The sequence below is a fragment of the Corvus moneduloides genome, chromosome 13, assembly GCF_009650955.1.
Source record: "Corvus moneduloides isolate bCorMon1 chromosome 13, bCorMon1.pri, whole genome shotgun sequence".
NCBI lineage: Eukaryota > Metazoa > Chordata > Aves > Passeriformes > Corvidae > Corvus > Corvus moneduloides.
Genome location: NC_045488.1, coordinates 11,200,641 through 11,223,657, shown reverse-complemented (window position 1 = coordinate 11,223,657; position 23,017 = coordinate 11,200,641). Strand labels below are relative to the sequence as shown.

At 42.0% G+C, this 23,017-nt stretch overlaps 1 protein-coding gene across 1 annotated transcript in view; it reads right to left on the bottom strand.

Annotated features, from left to right (window-relative positions):
• MAP2K1 (mitogen-activated protein kinase kinase 1) overlaps positions 1-18,248 on the bottom strand; it is a 33,307-nt gene extending 15,059 nt beyond the window's left edge. Inside the window, exons 1-3 of the mRNA XM_032122693.1 lie at positions 17,926-18,248; positions 2,895-3,105; positions 1,165-1,311 (exon numbers count right to left, since the gene is read on the bottom strand). Of these exons, the coding sequence (XP_031978584.1) occupies positions 1,165-1,311; positions 2,895-3,105; positions 17,926-18,005 (438 nt within the window). The 5' untranslated portion in view covers positions 18,006-18,248. The remainder of the gene's footprint in view (positions 1-1,164; positions 1,312-2,894; positions 3,106-17,925) is intronic.
• Between the last annotated feature and the right edge of the window lie 4,769 nt (positions 18,249-23,017).

Genomic DNA, 23,017 nt, shown 5'->3' with positions numbered 1-23,017 from the left:
TATTCCTGTCAGATACATTATTCCCTGCTTAGGAACCTCCAAACCCTGACTGCTGCTGGTGATTTTCTCATTGACAAATAAATTGAGGCTCCTTAGGCCTTTTATTTCTCCATATGATCTCCTGGACCACCATCTCTCTCTAGAATGTGGTAACACACAAGCTCCTTTAGCAACTGCAGCTGTGCACATCTGTGACATTTAATATAATCTCAAACAATGCCCAGACAGTGCTTTTTAACACCTACTTTCCTCTTTTTCACTCTTCCCTTCAATTTTGAGAGCTTAACTTTCAAATTCCCAGCAGGAATTTGTATTTTGGGGGATGCACACCTTCCCTTTGGCTCTCACATGCCTGAAACCCGGATCGTGAGCGCTCGTTCCTAAGCAACCATCGATTCCTTCTAAAAATTCTGAGGGACCAGAGAAGCATTAAAACAATCACATGCACTTTCCAGAAAAAAATACAGCTTCTCTCCAAAGAAACAGTTCTTCTCAGGGAAAAAATAAAGAGGTCTTCAGCTGTATTGTGTTTCATATTGTTAAAAACCTCTACCAAGTGAGGAAACAAATTTGACTGTCCTTTAATTACAGAAAATTTACTTTTCATGTTTTGAGTCCATATGGCTGGAGAAAGGCAAACAGATGTCGAGAAGAATGTGTACTTTGTATTAGAATGAAACACAGCTAAAAATATTTTTTGGCATTAAAAGAGTTGTGTAAGATCCCTCTGGGCTTGTTCACTTTTCTTCATGTTTGCATTTTCTGTAAAACTTGGAAAAGGGACAAAACATGGATTCATATAAATAAGAAAAAATTAGAATCTGCATAGCTGCAGTATCAGAGTGATCTGGTCCATTCTGCAGAAAAAACAAAGCTGAACCCCAATCAGAACAAGTGTTTAAGTAGCAGGATTGGGTAAATATTTTGAAATACAGCAAAAGGATAAAAGAGAAGCAATTGGGAGGCCACATTTGTACAGGGCAGACACTGGAGAAGGCGATAAAACAGCTCCTATCAATCCCAACCTCGGATTTGCAGAGTAAATCCAAACCACATCTTTAGTCGAGCAGTGAACTTTGCCAACTGCAGTGCTGGTGGCACTGAGGGCTTGCAGGAAGGCTCAGTGAATAATCCCCAGTAAATATGCCATTTCTGAGCACTCACCATGTGCTCCATGCAGATGGAGATCTCCCCGTCGCTGTAGAAGGCTCCATAGAAGCCCACGATGTAGGGGGAGTTGCACTCGTGCAGCACCTGCAGCTCCCGGATGATCTGGTTGCGGATGGCTGGCTTGATCTCCAGGTGAATTAACTGCAAAAGAAGCCACTCTTCAGGATTTACTTGTGCCATTCAGAGAGGTTTTCAATACCTGGCAGGCCCTGAGCCTGCTCTGATCTCAGAGCTGACTCTGCTTTGAGCATCTCAGGACCTCCAGAGGCCCCTTCCAACCTGAATTATTCTACAATTTATCTGTAAAATAATCCATCCTTGTTTTCTTAGTGGCCAAGGCAAAACACTAAAACACAGCACCCATGAAAAGGCAGGAATTTCATCCTCTTTCCACAAAATCCTTCTCCAGCAGAAACTTTTTGTTTCAGCACATTTCCTTAGGGAAATGTGTCAAAGGTGCACTGACTCAGAGGCAGCTGCTGAAAAATATCTGTACAGGTGTTTGTAAAGCATTAGTGGAAGGAATGAGCTGAACCTCCAATTAAAAACTCCCCAGTGCTTTTTCCCCACTAGACTGTTTATCCCATACAATACAAGTGTATTTCTCTTGTGAAAGGAAAGATTATGGAAAGAGAATTTCAGTTAATAGATGAAAGAAAAATTGCAATTCAGCAAACATCTCAGTTACATCAAATATTAACGAATTGGGCAAAATTTCCGGTTAAACCCACAGTAGGTGAAAAACAAAAAATCAATTAGATTGATTTAGTTCAAGAAAACCTCAGTGATTTGTGTATTTTTTAACTCTCACACCTCAGAATTGGGCGTTTTCCTTTGCTTCTCCCCAAACTGCCAGTGTCCTGAGCATAGTTTATTCTTAGTCAGCACATGCACATTTTCCTTTAGTTTTGCTGAAGATAACACTGTCCTCTTCTTAAAAAGAAATATCTTAAGTCTCCAACTTCTCAATCAAAAAAAATGGAAGCACCCACTGTAGTAAAACCATGGGACCTGGGATGAGTGTTCTGTTCCCAGGGATACTGAGAGGAAGTGAAAGCCTCTCATTTAAACAAAATGAGAATTAAAACATCAAGCTATTTCAGTCAAAAAAAAAAACCTCAGTTCTCTTGCAAACTAGGTCACAACTGCCCCAGGTTGTAAAGCATGAAAAATACTCTCACAGAAGGACAATCCCCTCCTGCACAGAAACTGCACCCCAGGATGCAATTACAGAACAGGAGATGTCACTGAACTCCAGTGCATTCCCTCATTCCCATTTCTTTGAGTTCTTTTCTTCTCCAGTCTCATCCAGAGGCCCTTTTCTGGTCTGTGCCTGTGTGAAGGAAGCTCTTAAGACAGGTGATACCTTTTCCATTCATCTAAACTTATTGGCCAGAACACAGAATATTGCCACTTTTCCCTAACTTCCAGTAACTTCTTTTAGGCCTTCTACTCCTCAGCGAGAGGGAAAAGGGAGGAATGAATGCCCATCCTTTCATTACTAACATGTGTGACACTATTTCTGAAAAACTGGGAAGCTTATGTAGGATAAGGAAGTGCAGCCTTTCCTACATTTGGAAACACATCCTCTTCTCTGAAAGTTTGCATTAAATAGTAATTTTTGTGTACCAACACCAATTATTTCTCTAAATAAAGTCACTGTATTTCAGAGACAATGTCCTTAATAAACATAATCCCCCAGCTGCTCTTTTTGAGCCCCTCACCTTTCTTGCCATTATGAGGCCAGAGGGTTTGTGAGACACTTTGAAGACCACACCACCGTTCCCTGCTCCCAGCTCACTGATCTTCTCAAAGTCATCATCCTTCAGCTCTCCAACTTTCTGCTTCTGGGTGAGGAATGCTTCCAGGCGCTTTCGCTGCTGCTCATCCAGCTCCAGCTCTTCCAGCTTCTTCTGAAGCGCTTCCAAATTTGTCCTGCACAAGAAAGAAGAGCAGCATTGAGCAGTGCTGTGAGAGGAAGAGTGAGGGAACAGAGGTCAGAGTTAAATCACTCCATTTTTGCACCTGCACACGTTATTTAGAAGGACCCAGCCTGCGCAGTCACCCCCATGAGATGTGTCACTGCAACTCTGATTTAAGTAAACTGTGTTTTATTTCAGATAAAACAATGGCAAACACATGATAGCCAGCTTCCCCATCCGTGAGGTCTTGCCCAAATCCATGCATGTTGAGTTTCACCACCTCCAGGAGTGGCTTAATGACTCTGCATTTCTGGTCAGAGAGAGTTCCTGAATCACAGCACAGCACTCCACGCTATTTTTAGTTGTGTGTTTTCAAGGTTGTGTTGTAATTTCCTACAGAGTTTGCCTAAATGTTTTATTGACTGATTTTCACATAACTGTATAACCAATAATTCATTCAGAAGTTTCTTATTTTGGTATCACTACAAAGTCATCAAGCTCAGCCAAACACACATTCAAAACACAGTCACTGGAAATATAAGTCTTTGGCCCAAAGGTTTTAAGCTTATTTTTAATTTTGTTTAAGGACACATCTTCTGGAAACCCCGTCTTAACATCTTTAAGCAACAAAAAATAGAAAAACAAAACTTTATACAGTAGTTAAGTTTGGAACTACAGACACAAGTTCAGTTTTCCAGGAACATTTTAATAACTTCAGTTCCTATGGAAACACTTCATTCCAATATGACAACTTAAAAGCTCCTTTAAAATTTCCTGCTTCCAACTGCAACTATACGTTGCTGCAAGAGTAAATATTTAACAGCAAATACCTGTTTTGCTTTGCCAAATATAATGCAATGTTCCCAGGCAATAGTGTTGCTAGGATGAAGAATTTGAGGAAAAGAATCTATTTCTTCAGGAAGTATGAAGAATGGAACTACTTTCCATTAAAAAAATTAATTAAATTTCACCAGTAATCAAAACTATTTCTATTCATCACTTTGTAAAATGTTCACTTTGAAAATATGTAGTACAAAGGGACATCCTCACACCCAGTGAGGAGCTGGTCAGCAGAGAGGATGTGAGGCTGATGCTCCAAGAAACAATGACAAACAAGCAACAAACTCAGCTGAAAGACAGAGTGATGGGATAAAAACCCCTCAACTCACTCATTAGAGAGCCTGCACTCCCAGGCAGGGAAACAACCTTGGCTGGACTGTGTGCAAGGTTCAACTGAGGCAATTATTTTATGAAAACAAAATATTCCCAGCTCTTCCTTACTCCACAATCCCGGGAAAGGTTTAAGCGCCGCCGCTCCGACTCCGTTACTCAGTGCAAATCCAAGGGACAGGATGTCATTGCCACACTCACTTAGGAAGTGATTGAGCAAAACAGAGGAAACAGAATGAGACCTTTGATGGAAAGTTCTGCTCAGTGAGTTAATGTGACATTTATCACTCCAAGCATAAGATGACCAGGGCACACTGGTGAGCAAGTTCCACAAAACTCTCACCCTGGGCAAATGCAATTTGGCAAAGCTGCTCCAATCCTCAGCAGTCTGACAGAGGAAATTCTCATGTACTTACTGTGCTGCAGTCATACTACCACAGCTGTCTCTATCTTAGCTTAAAAATGAAGTATCTGCACCCAAATGAAATGATTTTTATACTCTCTTTTAAAGAGAAGCATTATTTCTGTCCTCATACCATATTTGATACCTGTATAATCAAACACCAATAATCCTGGAGTATCCCCACTAAAGAATCCCCATAAGCATGGCATCCAAGTTAATCTGTTTTACTGACCCTGTTTTAAAGGCTAATCGTTAAGAAAGAAACACATTTTTTGAAATTCAGAAATTCAAAACTGAATAATTAATCACCGGATTATTTTTCCCCCTCAAATGCACCCAGTGAAGCAAACAAATCCCAGCCTGAAGTCAAAGTGAGGTGTGTCTTTCCTAGAACATGCCTGAACCAGCTCTTCTTACACTGTGATCACAAGAGAAAAACTGAACCAAAGTTAAGCACCCCTTACTTTCCTACAATAAAATCCAGAGCAATGAATGCTGGACACAAACTCCATGTTCTACCCTGGAAAATCACTGTTGTGAGAAGACAGAACTCATGCCTTCATTATAATTTACAAGTTTTGAGAAGAAACTTGCTGTCATTTTAAGGATTGCTGAATAAGGCAGGGCTGTCCATTTGGTAAAAAAAACCAAAACAAACAAACAAAAAAAAAAAAGAAACACAGAAAAAGGATGCAACAAGGCTTTCCTTGCTGTGCTTTGAAGAAAACAATTATTCAGTTTTTTTCTCAGGCAGAAGGGGGTTTTTGGCTTTGGAGACAACACAGAGATGCTCGAGCACATGACTTGGAGCAGACAGAATGCTGGTGTGATGGAACAAACAACTGTCATGCTGATGCTTTAGGAACAAAAAAATTGCTAGGATAGCATTTATCACATCTATTTAGTCTAATATTTGTCTGGATGAAGTTCTTTTTTATAAGTTGCCTGTTTCAACCTAAATAAACTTGGCATTCACTTAAAACAGGCATTTCCTTGCTTGAAACTATGAATTATTGCTTGGGTTCCTGCTTGAATACAAGTCAAGAGATTCCAGAGGCTCTCACAGATGGGAAAGTATTGATCTCATGAATTTCAGCACCTCAGGTTTCTCCACTGACTGTGACCACCAGTAAAAATCACCAGATCATTCTAAGTTCTAATGGTAAAACCTTCATTACTTGCAGTGACGAGCAATAAAGTTCTCAGATTTTTAGGACCAATTCCCTAACTGTAAAGTGAATTAATCTGAAAGATATGAACCCAATAAATTGTCAGAATCACTATTCAGAATGTAACTACCAACATCTGCAGTTAGTTTTATGATAAGAACAGAACCATAATTAGTTTTATGGTAACTGAATATCAAGCATCAGGAAAGAACTGATTTATTTCATTCTGGTCCTTTGCTTGAAGGACGAGACATTAATCAATTAAAAATGCAAATAGGTAAATAAGAGTATTTTTGTCATCAAAACTGGTGGTGGTAAACTACTCTGAGCATTTCCAGGAGGCAGGACTTTGGTAGTTTCAGTTTTTAACTCCAACTACTGTAAGAACACTCCCCTAATTGGTAACTGAGACTGTTACCTGGACCCTCCCCAGATAAAAGCATCACAGCAAGCTGCAAAGCACAGAGAAACAGGTGGAAAAGTAAATCATTACACAGAAGTTTTACAAATTGAATGAAACCAGCACATACAGAACACAGAAGAGGGAATACTTCAGACACTTCATCACCAGGCACCATGAAAATATTAAGGAACTTTGGCAGCTAAAGTCTCCAGGAGCACTAGTAGTTACTTAATCTTACATAAAACTTTTATTCAGAGACAAAGATTCCTATTAAAATTCATCACCATTACCTGCTGCAGTCTTGGAGTTGTGTTTTTCACTGTCAAGGCACTACGCCTTTGCCAGGCATCCATCAAAGCAGGAAATCATCAAATCAGCTCAGGGCTCCACGGTGCCAAGCACTACTCTAAAGCAATAGGTTATCATTTAATTTATTGCTAGCAGTTTGAAAGCCAAGCACATACTAAACTGCACCAGGGATGGGATCCAGCTTCCACAGGGTGATCCCTGGGATGAAGCCACAGAGAGGTCAGTGCTGCTTCCTCCATTTGTTAAAGAAACAGCATAATTCCAGGGAACACCATCAGTAAACACCTTCCTACTCAGCTGGCAGGAAGGATAAATATCCTGCACAGCCAGCAGACAACACCTCTGCACACAGTGCAGTGTCTTCACAATTATTGCAAGATCTCTCTCTTCCTGACTAAATGGAAAGTTAAAAAAATACATGTTCAGGGCAAGTTTTTGAGACAGCTGGTTGTTTCTTCCTCTCTTCCAAGGGTGGCACAAGGTACCAAGTGCCCTAGAGGAGGAATTCTCTCCACCCACATTTGATCAGAGAGGATCTTTCCTGTTAACTCACATTACTTCCTCCTTTCTGTACTCAAGGAAGTATTCTGACAGTGCCCTGGCCACGTGGCACTTCTGTAACCTCCCAAGTTTGAAAAGGACGCAGAGAACTCAGAGCACACAAACGCAGCCCACCTTCCCCAAGCAACAACCCCTGATGGGTGTGGAGAAACCTCAGCTCTCTCCCTGTCCATCTGAGATTCTGGGGGAAGCCACATCCAGCCCTTCTGCTGCCATGTTGTGCAGGTGAGAAAGGTTTTCCAAGGAGAATCACACCGTGGGGATGTGGGAGTTTTTCAGACTCAGGAACACCTTACCCTGGGCAAGCTCATCTGGGATCTTTAACTTCTCACCTCCCCCCAGTCCCTCACCTTCTGACAATGGCCAAAAGTTTGTGCTTGGGTAAAAGAATCCTGGCTGGACACAACAAGCCCAAATAAATGTACAGCAACACCTCGAGTCACTGCTGCACTGAACATCCTGTTCTCTGCTTCCCAGACATGCACATGGTCTTATCCACAAATCCCTGGACAGACAAGGTGTGTCACAAACACCATCCCATCACCAGATCACTTTTTGAGCCCATCACACTATTCCTTTAAGGGCTGGTTGTAGATTTTTTTTTCAGATTTTCTTTTTAAACATCCAACCCCCCATGATTTATAACCACTGCAAACATGTGCACATCACACACAGCTGGGCACTGCAGGGACAGAGCAGTGAGTTAGGGACAATGAGCAAACCTGTATTTCCTACATGCAGGTTGGGCAGGGAGGAGTAACAGATTGTGCAGAGTGAGAGCACTCAGCACACAAAGATGGACAGAAGGCATGAGGAGATTCTCAGTTCCTGGCTTTGTGGACAGCCACCTCAGCACTGAGGAAAGCGCTCCTGGAGGAGATGCATTAACATTTTAGAACACACTTGTTCTCTTGGAAGCAGTAATAGGAAGAGAAATGCTGCCTTTAGTCTGCTAGCACATAATGGCGTAACAAAAAACAGAAAATAAGTCTTTAATTAACACTGGTACTCCAAATCCCTGGGAGCTTTTTTTTAAATTCATGTTAGTGCTAAGTTGATCATACACTCAACCCTAAAGGCTACAGTTAAGCTGTTACTCAACTCTAAAGTCTAGTTCAAAGAGAGAAGAAAAAAATGTAGCAGGGGGAAAAGAAAAAAGTCAGAGTCTTTACCAGTAATTTGTCAAATATCTGTTCAAAGGCATTACTATCAGTGCTGCAAGCTGAACAATTAGCATAAGTAAAAGCATCAAAAAGTACTTTCACTTTCAGATCTCCTGTCGCATGAGGATACAAAGCTTGGGGGTTGTTTTCCAGAACAGTGACATTAATGCTTTCCCCAAGCCCACACAACTGTCAATTTAGAGAAGAAAGTAGGCAGTTCACTACAAAATTTCCATGAACAACCTCAATCAGGGAGCTGAAATTAAATATTAGGAACATGAAGACATTCTGTGGTTTTGAGAAGACAGACTACTATGTTGTGTGACTCTGCCAAACCCGGGCAACAAGACAAATTCTTATTAAACTTTTCCTTTAACAAAGAGCAGTTCACAGAATAACATGGAAGATAAACGTAATTCCAGAAGTCTCCCAGCTTAGAGTACAGGTGTCTGTCTGGGCTAACTCCAGTGCAGTCTCATAAAACTTGCAGTTAGAGCAACAACTCAAAAAAATCCAAATTCCCTATAAATGCAAAGGAGTCTGTTTTGGAAAAATACACTGGTTTTCAACCCCTGCTTATTTTCAATCCTTGCAACATGTTAGAGGATCTTTAAAAATTTCCCATGTATTTAGGTGGGATTTCTAAGTGAATTTATCATCTGAACATCACAGACTGGTTTCTTAAAGCTCATCCAGTCCCACCCCCTGCCATGGGCAGGGTCACCTTTCCCTATCCCAGGTTGCTCCAAGCCCCGTCCAACCCGGCCTTGGACACTTCCAGGGATCCAGGGACAGCCACAGCTGCTCTGGGCAGCCTGTGCCAGGGCCTCTCCACCCTCACAGGGAGGAATTTTTCCCTAATATCTAACATACTATCCACTTCCACACTGCAGTGACATAGCAGGGCATGGGGTGAAGTTTAATACTGCCAGGAAAAAAAAAAATACCCAGTAAGAGGCAGACATTCAATTAAAATCTATTTCTCAGTAAAAGGCATGTAAAACAAAACTATTAGAAAACCATTGCTCTGTCCAGAAGAGCATCCTGCTACCCTAATTTAACGTAAATTCTCATTTTTCTAAGGCTGAAAGGCATGTGTTTTAAAGAAGAAAACAGGTGACACAACTTCAAGTCTCCTGTTGAGTCTCCAACCAACAGGACAGCTGCACTTCCAAAGCTCCCTCTAGGCTGAGCTGTTGGGGGGGAATCTTTGCTTTAAGCCTCCTTCTCCTTCTCTTCAGCCTCACCACTATCCCATGAAACATTGCATTTTTCTCAACTAAGGCAAAGCACATCAATTGACACATGTGAGCTGAAGGCAGAGCTCACCAGACAGAGAAGCCTCCGCTGCCAGCAGTGGCACAGAGATTCCAAATTCATGCCCTGGGTGCCTCTTCCCACCAGATTTTTTGCAGCTGTTCCCAGCCATCCCTTCGTGTTCCAGCCCTTTGTCCTGAGTGGCAGCAGGAGCTGCCAGCAAGCCTCAGGCACCCCTTTGGCATATTGAGCTATGTGGCTAAACAATGCCACAGAGGGGGAGTTTGGGGTTTTTTTCTGAGTTAAGAGGCTTCCTCAGGACTTACTGTAGAGCTGCATTCAAAATATGCCCTAAATCAACTTTGTAATCTCAAGTCAAGAAATTCTACAGCCAAACCTTCAGAACCAGAAATCCAAGCTCTCCATCTCCCTTTCATATGCCTCTGCATCACTGATTTTTCCCAGCCAACACTACACATCATCAGGATAAAGGAACCACAGGGCAATTAACACTTCCTTATGGACAGAAAAATGAATTTCTTCACTGGATATTTAAAGCACAACACAGAGGATACACAGAACTGTAAATTCTGAACATCAGCTGACGCACATATTTGCCCAAGTCCTGCATTTCCATTGTTTCATGTCTCTGAAGTACAAGTTAAATATAATGATAAAAACAAACGATGAACACATGCAGTAATTACAGTAACAGTATCTTCCCAACTCTCTCATGTGGTAGCTACCAGCCTTTGAGGGACACTACAATAATAAAAAAGATGAAGTTACAGGATCAGTTTACAAGGCTCGTGAAAAGGCCAGGATTAAAATTGAGACTCCTCCATGCAAGGGCTGAGCCCGCAGCACAGCAGGACAAATTCCATGCAGACCCACAGTTACCACACCAGGGACCAGGAAAAGAAACTGCCAAAAACTGTCTGAAAACAGACAAAACCCCCCATAACTGGGATTCTGAGGACGCCAGGGATGGAAGGTTTGCCTGTATTTCAAATGGATGGATTGCATAACACTGAACATTTGTCAGCATGGCCATTTAGCAAAAGAAATTGATAACTTTTACTTAATATATGAATAGACTGTACCAATACATACAGAAATAGTCACATATCTATATCCAAAGAGAATATTTTTTTCCCAAAAGAATGCATTCTGCAATCTGCTGACTCATCTTCCCACCAACACAGAAAAAAGTTCTGGAAAAGCACAGAACAATGCTGAGTTGTACAGAACCCTTCAAGAAAGGGAGAAGAGTTGCCAGGAAGTTTCAAGGGTTTGCTTTAAAAACCCTTAAGGAGGTTTTTAAGAAGATACTTGTTCATCCAAAGAATCCCACACTGTTGGAATATCTCCATCCTGGTGCTCAGGATGCAAAGTAAAATAATCTGCTTCCATCCTTATTCCTTTTGCATCCCCAGTCAGGGACACCACTTGATACTTCCTGCTGCTGGATGCCTGTGGGGAGGCTGGATCCAGGTGGAGATCCCATCCTCAGCTGTCAGCAGAACTTCTCCCTGCTGGAATGCACTCTCCTCCTGCTCAGACAAGACTCAGGATGACAAAGGCTCCTCAACAGATGTTTGCCAAGAGATGCTGAGCACTGAATGAGCCTTTCCCAGTTGTTCCCTTGCCGTGGGCAGGAAGCCTTGCACTTTTGTTCCAAAGTGTAACCACGACTTTGTCTGAGTAATACTGAGCATGTATCAAAGCAGGAATCATCTGATTACTAATTTCTAGCAACACAAGTTTAGAAATTAGTTTAGAAAAAGAGACCCACTGCTTCCTCAAAAAAAAAAAAATTAAATTAAGAAGTCTTTGGAAGAAAGAACATGATCCCCAAAAATTCAGTTTCGCCAGCTCACACTGCTTCCTCCAAGAGACATTCTGGTGTTCTGGCAGTGGAATTTCCACACTTTACACAGTCCAGTCAACCCCCAGGGCAATGCTGGGAGAACAAATACAGCTGTAAAAAGGGCAACATAGGCAAAAAGGGGGAGGAGCTTTTTTACTGGAAAATTTAGAACTTAGTAATTGAAAGGGAATAAACTACCTAAAAGTAAGATGGAAAGGTTTATCAGACCTCATAGAAAATTCCTTCTCAGCTCATTTCAGAATGTTTCTCCTGTATACAGTGAAATACATAGTCAAAATCCACTCTAAAAACTGGCTGGTGTATTTTCTGCCTCATGTAAATTCCCCACAGTTTGCATGTTTGGTTTTTTTTAAGTTGGTGCTAATGCAAAACCCCTTTTTCCAGGTTAACAACAGCAGCACAGTTGTTATACCAGTAAATAATTCAACTACGTGTTGGGTTCACGCCAACCGTCTCAATCCCTGTTTTTGGCTACGAGATAACACCGGAAGGTCCCACAGGTGATTTGTTCCTCTTGAGACAGAGACCTGAGACTACTCAATTAAAAGATGTGCTACTCTGAAATTGTTGTAATTACTGAATTCCAGCATCTCTCAGTAGTCCCTCTCAGGCTCCCAGTGCTGTGTCACTTGATCCTGCCAAGGCCTGGGCTCCTGCCAGGGGAGGTGATGGTCCCATTCTGCCCCAAGCCACTCATTCCCAAGTAACCCATTTACAAATTAACTGAAAATACCGCACATTTTCAGCGGGATTATTTCCCTGGGCAAGCCGACCGTGTAGCCACCCCAATGCTGGTGGAGAGAGCTCTGAAAACTCCTCTGGGCTCCTCTGGTGGGTGAGCTCTCAGCCAGAGCAGCAGCACCAGGCAGACTCGGGCACAGCCAGGAGAGGAGAGACTTCTGGAGAAGGAGCAGGATCTTGCACAAGCTCTGTTGTGAAATCACACCTCTGTGACTGGCTGCAGACTCAGTTTAAAGGACAAGAAAAGCAGCTGGATCCATGAGTACAGCTGCACTTCCCTCACCACCCATTCTCCTCACATTTCCTCAGCAACATTTATTTTTACACCCAGTTTTTAAACTCCCCTAAACCAATTTAAGCTTTTTGAAAAAGACGTATCTTAGAAACTAAATATTCCTCCATTACCATCATTATACTTAAAACTGACTGAACATAACAAGACAGTATTAAATGTCTTAAAATCCTTCCTACATCCATAATTGTCAACAAAAAGCTGACTATAACCAGAAAGAGCTGCACAGGTCAACGTGCCCCATACATTAATTTCTGTACTACTGGTGTGCACTCAGTCATAATTTTTTTCAGCACATGTATCCAGAAATAATAGAAGTCCATGAGGTGTTGCAGGCTCTGCCTTTTCGTTATTTTATTATAACCGATCATGTGTTCTATTAGTATATTTAAGTAACATTAAAATGGCATTTCTAATTCAGTGAAGGACTATGCCAGGCTCAAGCACATTAAAAGAGAAAGCCATGCATGAATATATTTTAATCTAAAATGCACTCTCTCATATCACATGTATTTGGAAGCTTTATTAATCCTTCATTAGTAGGGGATTTTTAAAAAAGTTTCTCTTTATCTTTTTTTTTTCCCTCTAATATTTACAAGCTTGCAGCAATTCTACATGTATATTGAATGCAACTGCAATCCAACCAGATCAGTCATAAAATTCTAGGGTCTAATCTTCCAGAACACTACACACAGGCACAAAGCTCCCCTGAAGTCCAAGGAATTCCAAAGGGGAAAAAAAACTAAATAAAAAATCCACCCCAGAGGAAGGCAGAAATGACCCTGCAAGCATTAAAGTGAACAACTCTGTGAAAATCTTCCTTTCCTTTTATCTAATTGCGCATCCAAGAAAACTGATTAAAAAAACCACTCCATGGAGGACAAATCCTCTTGGAATAGGATGCACTGGGAAAGAGTCCACAATGGAAACTTAAAGCCCAAAACCCCAAACCTAAAGTCCCACAACCCCATACCTCTGATGGGACACAGCCTGCCCTTCTACTCCTAAAAAACCCAAATTGAAGCTCCCTTGAGAAAGATACTGAAAAACATGAAAATGGCAGGATATACAGTAAGTGAGCAATTGTGTATTGCAAACTGTAATATAAATTGAAGTGCAAACCAGTTCTGCATAATCCCTAAACTTTTCTTTGCCAAGCAAATACAGGGAGTTGCACTCAGAGGTCTCACCAGCCATTCAGAGACTTCCTTAAATGCAATTTAACCAGAATAAACAGCAACAACAAGAAAAGGCTGATGAATTAATACTCAACCTATGACTGGAATTTGCAGTCACCCATTTTTGCAAAATTACTCTCTGGCTTGAACAGTTCTAAGGCACAGATTTACTACAATTAAGGCTTTAAAAAGAGAAAACCCCGAAAAACCACATTGTGCCTGATGACCTGGTTTCACTCACAGTTTGCTTTAGATTTTCTTTCTTTTTAAAAAAAAATACAGTTCCTAAGGTGGTAAAAACCTATGGACAGCATCTTAAATTCCTCTCAAGGACCCATTTCTATTCAGCATATTCAGAGAAGATGCAAATTCTGTTGTCTACTTTTTTTGCTAACAGTTTTATCTAATTATACACAAACCTCCTATTGTAGCTGCCACTTCACATCTGAGATTTACAGACATCACAGCTCAGGCTTGATTTGGGAGACACAAATTGTTGCTAAAACACACACACAGTTATATTTTGAAAAGAAAAAAAGATACACTTCAATCCCACCATGTCAAAGCTCATAAAATACATAAAAGTCAGTGGCGCTCAATTTTTAAAAAGAATTGTTTCCATTTTTGTATTTAATCAAATCCCAGGCACTTTTGGAAAGTTTATGTTTTAACACCCAAGCTGGGAAAGTTGTTTTGATTTACTGAGACAAGGTAAAATGTAATGCTTCAGAGCAGTTAGTTTGACCCTTCTCTCTGACTTTTTTTTTTATTTTAAAGATGCAATTAAAGAACTTCATGAAGTACCTTTCTTTTCACGTGAACAAAAAACTTATTCTAATACAGAAAGCGGCATTATCTCAAAACCTGCTTTTTTTTCTACTTCATGTTCTGGGGCTGGGTTGGCTTTAGAGAAAAAAAGATTGGGTGAAAACTGTCAGATATTCAAAGCAACAGGGAGTCAGAAGTTTGAAAGAAACATAAATACATAAATTGGAGATTTGTTCTTGTTTCTTTTGGCTATTAAGACACTAAACTATCCCAGATCATTCAGCCAAAAGAGTTTTCTTTCTATTAATTTTCATTCAGGTTTGGTTAGGTTTTTTTTCCTTTCTCTGCAGAAGCTTCGCACAATTATATCTGTGCAGCTCTGAAGGCAGCAGAATGAAATTAGACCGCAGCTGGCCAGTGTCATCTTGGTTTCAGTGTGAGGAGCTCAGGCAGCACAGAGCTCAGAGCAGCAGAAAGGTTCAGCCCTCTCTGTGCAACCGCAACTCTGCGGGAAGTGTCAGAAACAGAAGTGAAGCTCAGGGCACAGGAAAACCTTTCAAGAAGTTGTCTCTATTGTCCAACTGGGCAGAGCCAGGGATTGGGAAGGCCCGCGAGAAAAATTATTTGTACAGGATGTTGTAGTTAAGTAATTGCTACAAGTACCAAAATCTACTGTTGCAGAGAAACATTGTGAAATTTTCATTAAAATATTTGGGATACATGTATTTAATTTTAAGTGCCCTAACTCCCTTTTATACTACCTTGCCAAGAAAACAAGGGAGAAAAAAGAGAAAAAGAAAGGCAAAAAGATAAAAGAGTCATGCACATGAGACTTGGGCCTCCTGCATACTCTTAAAGCCCTACACCACATGCTATAAGCTTTCCCTTGCTTCAGTCAATGAGTTCCCATCACCAAATAAGGATGAAAACAGAGGACAAGACACACATGTGAAGCAGGACATCCTGAATCATCCAGCCCCTTCTTTCATTTCCTCCCTTTCCCCTTCCTTTCTGCCAGGAAGTCACAGTATCAGAAGTGCTCATTCCTAAAAGCATTAATAAGTCACAGAACCTTCCCCCTCTGACAGTGAGAAAGTCTCGGAATTCCAGCACACAACTCCCCAGGGCCCATGCACATCCGTTTGGTTTTGTGCCAAAATTGCCTTTGGGCCTAAATAACTTCCTTCCTTCTGGATGCTTGGGTCCTTCATGCACTTACAGACAGGAATCTCATCGCCTCGCTTGGAATCTTCCCTTTTGCTTTGCCAAGTCATTTGAGCTCCTTCCATGCTTTCCCGTCTCTGAAGAGCAGGGAGGCATTTGGAGAAGGACAGGTTTGTGTATGTAACGAGTAAATGGAGCCTCATATAGCCAAAATTCCATGATAGCAGGCTCAGAGCTTTAGAAAATGTTAATATGGCAGTGCAGGGACGCACGGCATACTTGGAACGCCTGGCGATGCACAACAGCCTCACAAACACCTTACTGAGGAATTCAGCCAGTGACCAAAGGGGGAAAAAACCCAGAGCAGGAGAGGGGAGAAAAATAAACAACCTTACAGATTAAGGAAATGAAAAACAAAACTGTTTTCAACTTAATTCCAAAAACATTTCCAAATTATGATGCAACTGCTCTTTGCTATTTGAAATCTTTCACAATGAGGGCTTAAAATTAGCAGGATGAGGGGATATTTCCATGATTAATTAATCCTGGCTGTATATAGGACAACTGGTTGCTGAATTTACTTTCATTAAGCTACTTCTTTTAAAAATACTGGACACCTCAAGCCTGGCAAAAGCTGGGCATAAGGTCTTGTGTGTGACACACATCAGAAGTCTGGGGAACACACACACAGACCCCAGCCATATCAACACACAGTGCAGAAAATGAAGCAAGGCAGTTCATCAGTGCAAAAAAGACTCAGCACTCCCAGGAGTCTCCAAAGGCTTCCAACAAGTACATTAGTACCATACACATAAAAGCAATTTAAAATTAATGACACTTCTTGAGGGAAGAGATACGATATTGAGTATATCAGGAGCAAGGTGATTTACAGCAGGTACTACAAGCAGCAAATGATTGGTGTATCAGATTTATTCTGTAGAACAAGACTAAAATGCAAAGAGATCCCTGAAGACTAAATCAACATATTCCCAACTGCCTTGAGAAAATCGACTGGAAAGTGCTACCCAAGCAAATTTTAAAAAAACAGTATTTTCCCCCTCTCAATCCAGAACAAAAGCTGTGTAATATTCATATCATAATGCTTAGATACAATCAGTAACTTCTGCCAAAGAACAGTTTTTAAACAGCTCATCTCTCAGTTAATCATCAAAAGAGTTTACTAGAAATGTCACAGCTGGAGCTGCTAGATGCTGAATGTTTTATTTTTCGGGAGGTATTTACTTGGTTTTGGGGTTACAGTTTTTTTGTGGTTGATCTGGTTTCGGTTGTTTGATTATTTTTTAGATGTTTGGGTGGTTAAACGAGATCTGAGCCTGTCTGAAAATGTGGCACTGATGAATACAGAGCACTTTAAAGCCCAAGACTTGCACATGTCACTGCAAGCCTGCCTCACATCCTCTCTGTCACCGTGGTACAACAGCACATCGCAGCTCAGTTTACATCTCCCAGAGAGGACCGAACTGACCATACAGGGGCAGGAATGTGCTCCTCCAGGACGCACCTTTGTTTCAAGGCTCACTGAAGAGCCAGCCTAACACCTTTGTCTAAAAATCAAGGTGTGAACAGCGATCCGTGAACCTCAAATGAAAACCTTCTGTAACATTTCATCACTTCGAGGTGCTGGTGTTGTGTCTGCCTGACTGAGGCCACCCTGCCCACCCACATCCGTGAGAAACGTGCAACAGAGGCTTCATCAGCAACATGCAACCATCCAATATTCAGTATTTTTTCCCCCAGAAGTGTCCCCGTGATTAGCTCAGCCCTTCCCACATTTACAGTGTCATGCTTGTGTTGCACACAGAGGAGCTCCGAAGCTGTTTCTGCCGTACCCAGCACAACATGTCAATTAGTGAAGAACAGATTTACTCAAACTAACGATTGTTTGGGTTAAAGCCAAGGACGAGGCAAAACAAAACAAAACAAAACACCTTTTCTACAAACCTGCGGGTTCCAGCATAAATTCTCACACACACACGTTTATGAAATATGCCATCGGAAACGTAATTGGGGATTACTAGGTAATTATATAAGCTAAGAACCCCGCAGACACCATCACGGACTATGAGAAAGGAGTTATACAAGTTTCCCCCTGTTTTTTCACCGGGTTTTTTTTCCCTCGCGTATGTGACAGAAGTTTGTTTATAGCCGAAGGCACCATCCACTTACTCCGCGGAGGAGACTCTGAGTATCTCCCACCCTGGGGTACCCCGGGAATCCCCGCCTGTGATGTTTGTGGCAGCCGGGCCGGGCGGGTGCGGGGCAGGACGGGCTCGGGAGCACCGCACCCCGCGGACAGCGCTCGGCCCGGGCCGGCCCGCACCCCCCGCCCCCGGCTCCACTCACTCTGCAGAGCTGGTCCCGTTTACGGCGGATCCATCCGGAGCGGGGTTCAGCTGGATCGGCCCGGGCTTCTTCTTCGGCATCTTCGCCCGCACACGGCGCGCAGGGGAGCGGACGGAGCGGCCGCGGCCCCACTTCGGACAGGTCCGAGGGACTTCCTGTGGCGCGGCAAACTCGGGGGGGAGCTCCCCTGTCTTGCGGTGCCCCCGCGGGCTGCGGGCAGGTGACCGGGAGACTCCCAGACACCGCTCCGAACGCTCCGAGCTCCGGTGGGCACTGCCCGGGATCGGGATGTGCCCGGCCGGGACCGCGCCGGCGCGCGCCGCCCGCACCGGCCGCGCGCATGCGCGGGGAGCGCGCGCACGCGCACGGCGGGGAGCGAGGCCGGGGGGGAAGCTCTGCCCTCACAGCGCTGCTGCCCTGACCCAGCCCTGTCCGCGGATCAGGGGCGATATCGGGAATAATCCTTCCCTGTGACGGTGGGGAGGCCCTGGCACAGGCTGCACAGAGGAGCTGTGGCTGCCCCATCCCTGGAAGTGTCCAAGGCCAGGTCGGACGGGTCTTGGGCAACCTGGGATAGTGGAAGGTGTCCCTGCCCATGGCAGGGGGTGGAATGGGATGGGCTTTAATGTCCCTTCCAACCCAACCTATTCTATGATGACTTAAACAGAGCACTGCCTTGCTTTAACATCAACTTGCTTCCACAAATCGATAAAGACCTGGTTGGTTTTTTTTTAATTATGCTACTTAATACTAAAGGGCGTGTGAACTGCAGTATTACAAGCATTGGAAGCAGAGGGATCCCAGAGGAGAAGCAACAGCAAACAAGCAGGACAATGGTGTCCTGTGACAGCTCGGCTGGACCTGGGCAGCTGGAACAGTGCCGGTCAGTCAGCCCAGGACACGTGGGGCCTGTCACCAGCCAGGGCTGGCTCACGGGCCAGCAGGGCACGTCACTCCTTGGACAGGACGACTGGGCGTCCTTGCTCCAGTGGGCTCTTCTGGGGTAGCAAAATTGCTTTGAGATCAATATATATCCTTGCTACAGTCAGTAGAATGTGTTCTTCCATGTCAATTCTCTTTCCAAGAGGGAGAATTTAAACCTAAAGATTCTGTTGTTTAGTTGTGGATCTTGCAGAGGGCGAGGGGCAGGATATGGAATATTAAAGCACCCAATGGCCCTGTTTGGATAAGAAAACCAATCTGGACACACACATGCATTAACTATGACACATACGTTAATGATTTGATAAGATTCAGGAGGTAAAAGGAGTTCCGGGCATTTGACTTCCGTGAACAGAGTGACGTTACAATCCTGACTCTACTTCTGAGATCTGTAAAGAACTTTGCTAAAGTTTGAGTTGCTTTATAAGATTAATTTCTCATTGTCTGAATCCAGCAGAAGTCAGCTGAAAACTCTTTTAAGGCCTGTAGGAGTTACACAGTGAGAAGGGCTTGCGGAATTCTTCTGATTTCTGACACAGCTGAGAAATTCTTTCTGCTGCTACTGTACATTTCTGTACCACACAGTGCTCCATCTGTCAACAAACCTAACACATTGAGCAGAAAAGACTCTGCAGTTACTCATAAATTTGCTTAAGTAATAAATGAAACCTCTCACAGACACACGTGAGGCAAGAAGTGAAGCAGCACCAAGTAGCTCAGCACTAAGGTGGAGGTAATGGCTTGGTATGGGTAAAAGAGTGAAAAAGCAGTTTCTTTAGCAGTTCCGTTTTTTTCCTGAGATTTCCTAATAGTCTTTTTCATATACAAGACGTGAATACACCACTTGAATGAATAATACCTTTCCAGCAGTGGACAGGTTTTATATTCCAATGAGTTGATTCAGACACAAAAAGAAGTGCAGAGTAAATTTCATAACAAAATTTATACTGTAAATACTTTGGATAAAGAACCAGCCTGAATTCTGTGTAATTTAAATTTTTTGTGGTTTGCAAAAGTAAAATTATATTTTAATCAAAGTAATCATTAATGTTTTTACAGAAACTGAAATGATGAACAAATTTCCCCATGTATAATGCAAAAATGCTAAATATTTCCTATCATCTTACCCATTTCTAAAGTATAACAAAAAAAAGATTAAATTATTTTTTTCACAGCTTTGCCAATAAAAACATATTCCCTCCATCCAATTCCAGATATTAAGGGACAGCTCCCTCCTCTGGAGCGCTTTATCCTTGCACTGAGAACACTGGACTGTGGAATTACCGATTTCATTAATCTCTTTTAAAATCCCTTTGACCAAAGCACAAAAACCAAACATATCTTGGATTGACTGTATCTAGAAATAAATTCACAGGCATATGGATTGATGCTACTGCAGAAATAATTTCTGTGCTGTCCTCTGTAAAACAAATAAGTTTAACTTCAGGGCATTTGTAACTAAAAATTAAGTACATTTCCCCAGCCAAAACAGAACACATGTTTTGGGAATTTGAATATTCTCCATGGAAGGAACTGTGTTTTTCTCTACAAACAGGTGTTTCTGGAGGTGAATCACATAGGAAAAGATGAAGAAAAAATAGAAGCCACTGTAATTTCAGTGAGAGGCTTCTGTGCAGGGAGACTTTCTGATTTATTGATTCCACCACAGCTTGGAAAAATAGAAATAATTCGTCTCTGTAAATAGAAGGGGAACAAAGAAGCTTGTCTTCATTACCACTTTTTTCCTCTTACAGAAACCGAAATTTTGCCTAATTTCTTGCATGAAAAGAAAACCACAATTACTATATAGATCAATTGCATCTAAATTAAACCAACTTTTCAAACTCAATTGTCACATAAAGCTGCATATTTTACTGCCAAAACATAGGCACACAAACTTCTATTTGCAAGATTTAATACTTAATCAATTTAGTGGTTAGCACAGCAAGTTAGGGAAATAATTAGTCCCATAAAGCAATGGAATTTAAGAAGTCTGGTTTGAATTTGATTGAAATTGGCCAACAGGATCAGAAATTATTTGAAGGGAGCTGACAGACAGCCTGACGGAAATCACAACCTGCTTTGCACCTTATTTTCCTCAAGAAATAGGGATTTAAAAGAGCACTGTGCATCAGAACACAATTTAAATGCTTTGTAATATACTAAAAGCCTATAAATTAGTGTTTGAAGTGTCCACATAATATAAAATTTAGATTAGATTAGCAAGGTATAAATATAAATAAGTATAAATCACAAATATCTGAAATTTGCTTAATCCTTAAGATGTGACTTCCCACTAATACAGATACAATAGGAGCAGTTATGCTGGGGGTTTATGGCATGAACAGCTTTGCCAACATAGTATTTGGAGGTTTTCTTGCCGAGCAAATGCTGCTCCCTTAGGAATAAACCCCTTCAAGCGTGGAAGCAGGCAATTATCCATTTGACAGATTTGCTTTGCTGTATATTACGTGTAACAAAGCAGGAAATGAGACTGAAGTATAAAATAAGGTGCTAATTTTCTGCAGTTTTTCTAATGAAATTACAGGAATCAAACAGAAACAAGCAGTAATATTTCCTTTTCACCTAAACTAGAAACCAGAAGTGTTTTCTAGAATAGAGGCAACCTGTGGGGGGTTTTTTGTTTGTTTTTTCCTGACTTATTATTTTAGCAGCATGTGGCTGGTTATTCATTTCCTGAGGAAAAACCAATAATCAATGCCTGCCAGCATTTGCTTTTTATTTAATTAGGAACATAGGACTGGAAAGAACCACCTAAGTCATCAAGTCCAGTTTCTAATTAAACACTCTTCAAAAATATTGATTCATCAAAGTTGCATAAATATGGTGGGTTTTATAACCCTGCATCTTCTGCAGAGATTGTAAGTGATCTTCTGCTTTTTTTGTTTGTAAGGACTTTTAGTACAAAGAGTGACTATTATTTTCAATACAAAGAGCTCATTGTGTAGATATTTGATTTTCAGTAATTTCATATGACACAATTACAATATTTTGTGCTGGAAATTAGCAGCACTTGATCTAAGATTATTATTAAATCTCTGTGTTAATTTTCATACTTCAACTGCCTCAGTCGATTGAAGAAATTTTCCATATCTAAAAAGATAAGATAAATGGATTCAGTGCTAAAAAATCCATTAGTATGTTCTCCCTATATTTAATGTATTCTTGATGCTGCAGCAATGGGGAATACACATTTTAAACATTAACTGTTAAAATAATTTTAACCAGAAAGTAACTGCAATTGATTTTGTCATATTAGAAGGAATACATTAAATTATCAGAAACATTGTATGTCAAATTTGAATTTATAGAGAAATAAGGGGAAACCAATTCCTTTAATGGATTAATATTTTACATTAATTTATATAGTTTTGTTTAAATGAAGAGACTATAATTTAAGTCAGATACATTTCTATGGACTGAGCTGTAAAAATATGAGAACAATTTACAGCTCCAACTGCATTGGAGACGGGAGCCTCTCCTGTTGTTCCTGCAGCCCAAATCCTTACATGGCATTTTATGTGCACAGCTGCCAAACCTCTGAGGGCTCTGCATGTTTATTCCAGCCTGGACAACTGCAAACTGTTCAGTTTTAAATTACCAGAAGGGTCTGTCTGGAGATGAGCTTGGGATCACTCCCTGTCCTGGTCCTTTCCTTTGAGACGGGGTGAGAATCCCTGACCTGGACTGGGAATTGTGTGGCCACAGGAATAGAGCAGCAATTCTGGCCCTGTGCTGGGCACTGGGGAGGAGCACCTCGAGTGCTGTGCCCGGCCCCTCAGTTCAGGGAGGACACTGAGGGGCTGGAGCGTGTCCAGGGAAGGGAACGGAGCTGGGGAAGGGTCTGGAGCCCCAGGAGGGAGCTGGGAGGGGGGCTCAGCCTGGAGAAAAGGAGGCTCAGGGGAACCTTCTGGCTCTGCACAACTCCCTGACAGGAGGGGGCAGCCGGGGGGGTCGGGCTCTGCTCCCAGGGAACAGGGACAGAATGAGGACATCGTCTTAAGCTGCACCAGGGGAGGTTCAGGTTGGACATCAGCAGGAATTTCCTCACAGAAAGGGTATTCAGACTTTGCAAGTGGCTGTCCAGGGAGGTTTTGAGTCCTCATCCCTGGGGGTGTCCAAGGAACAT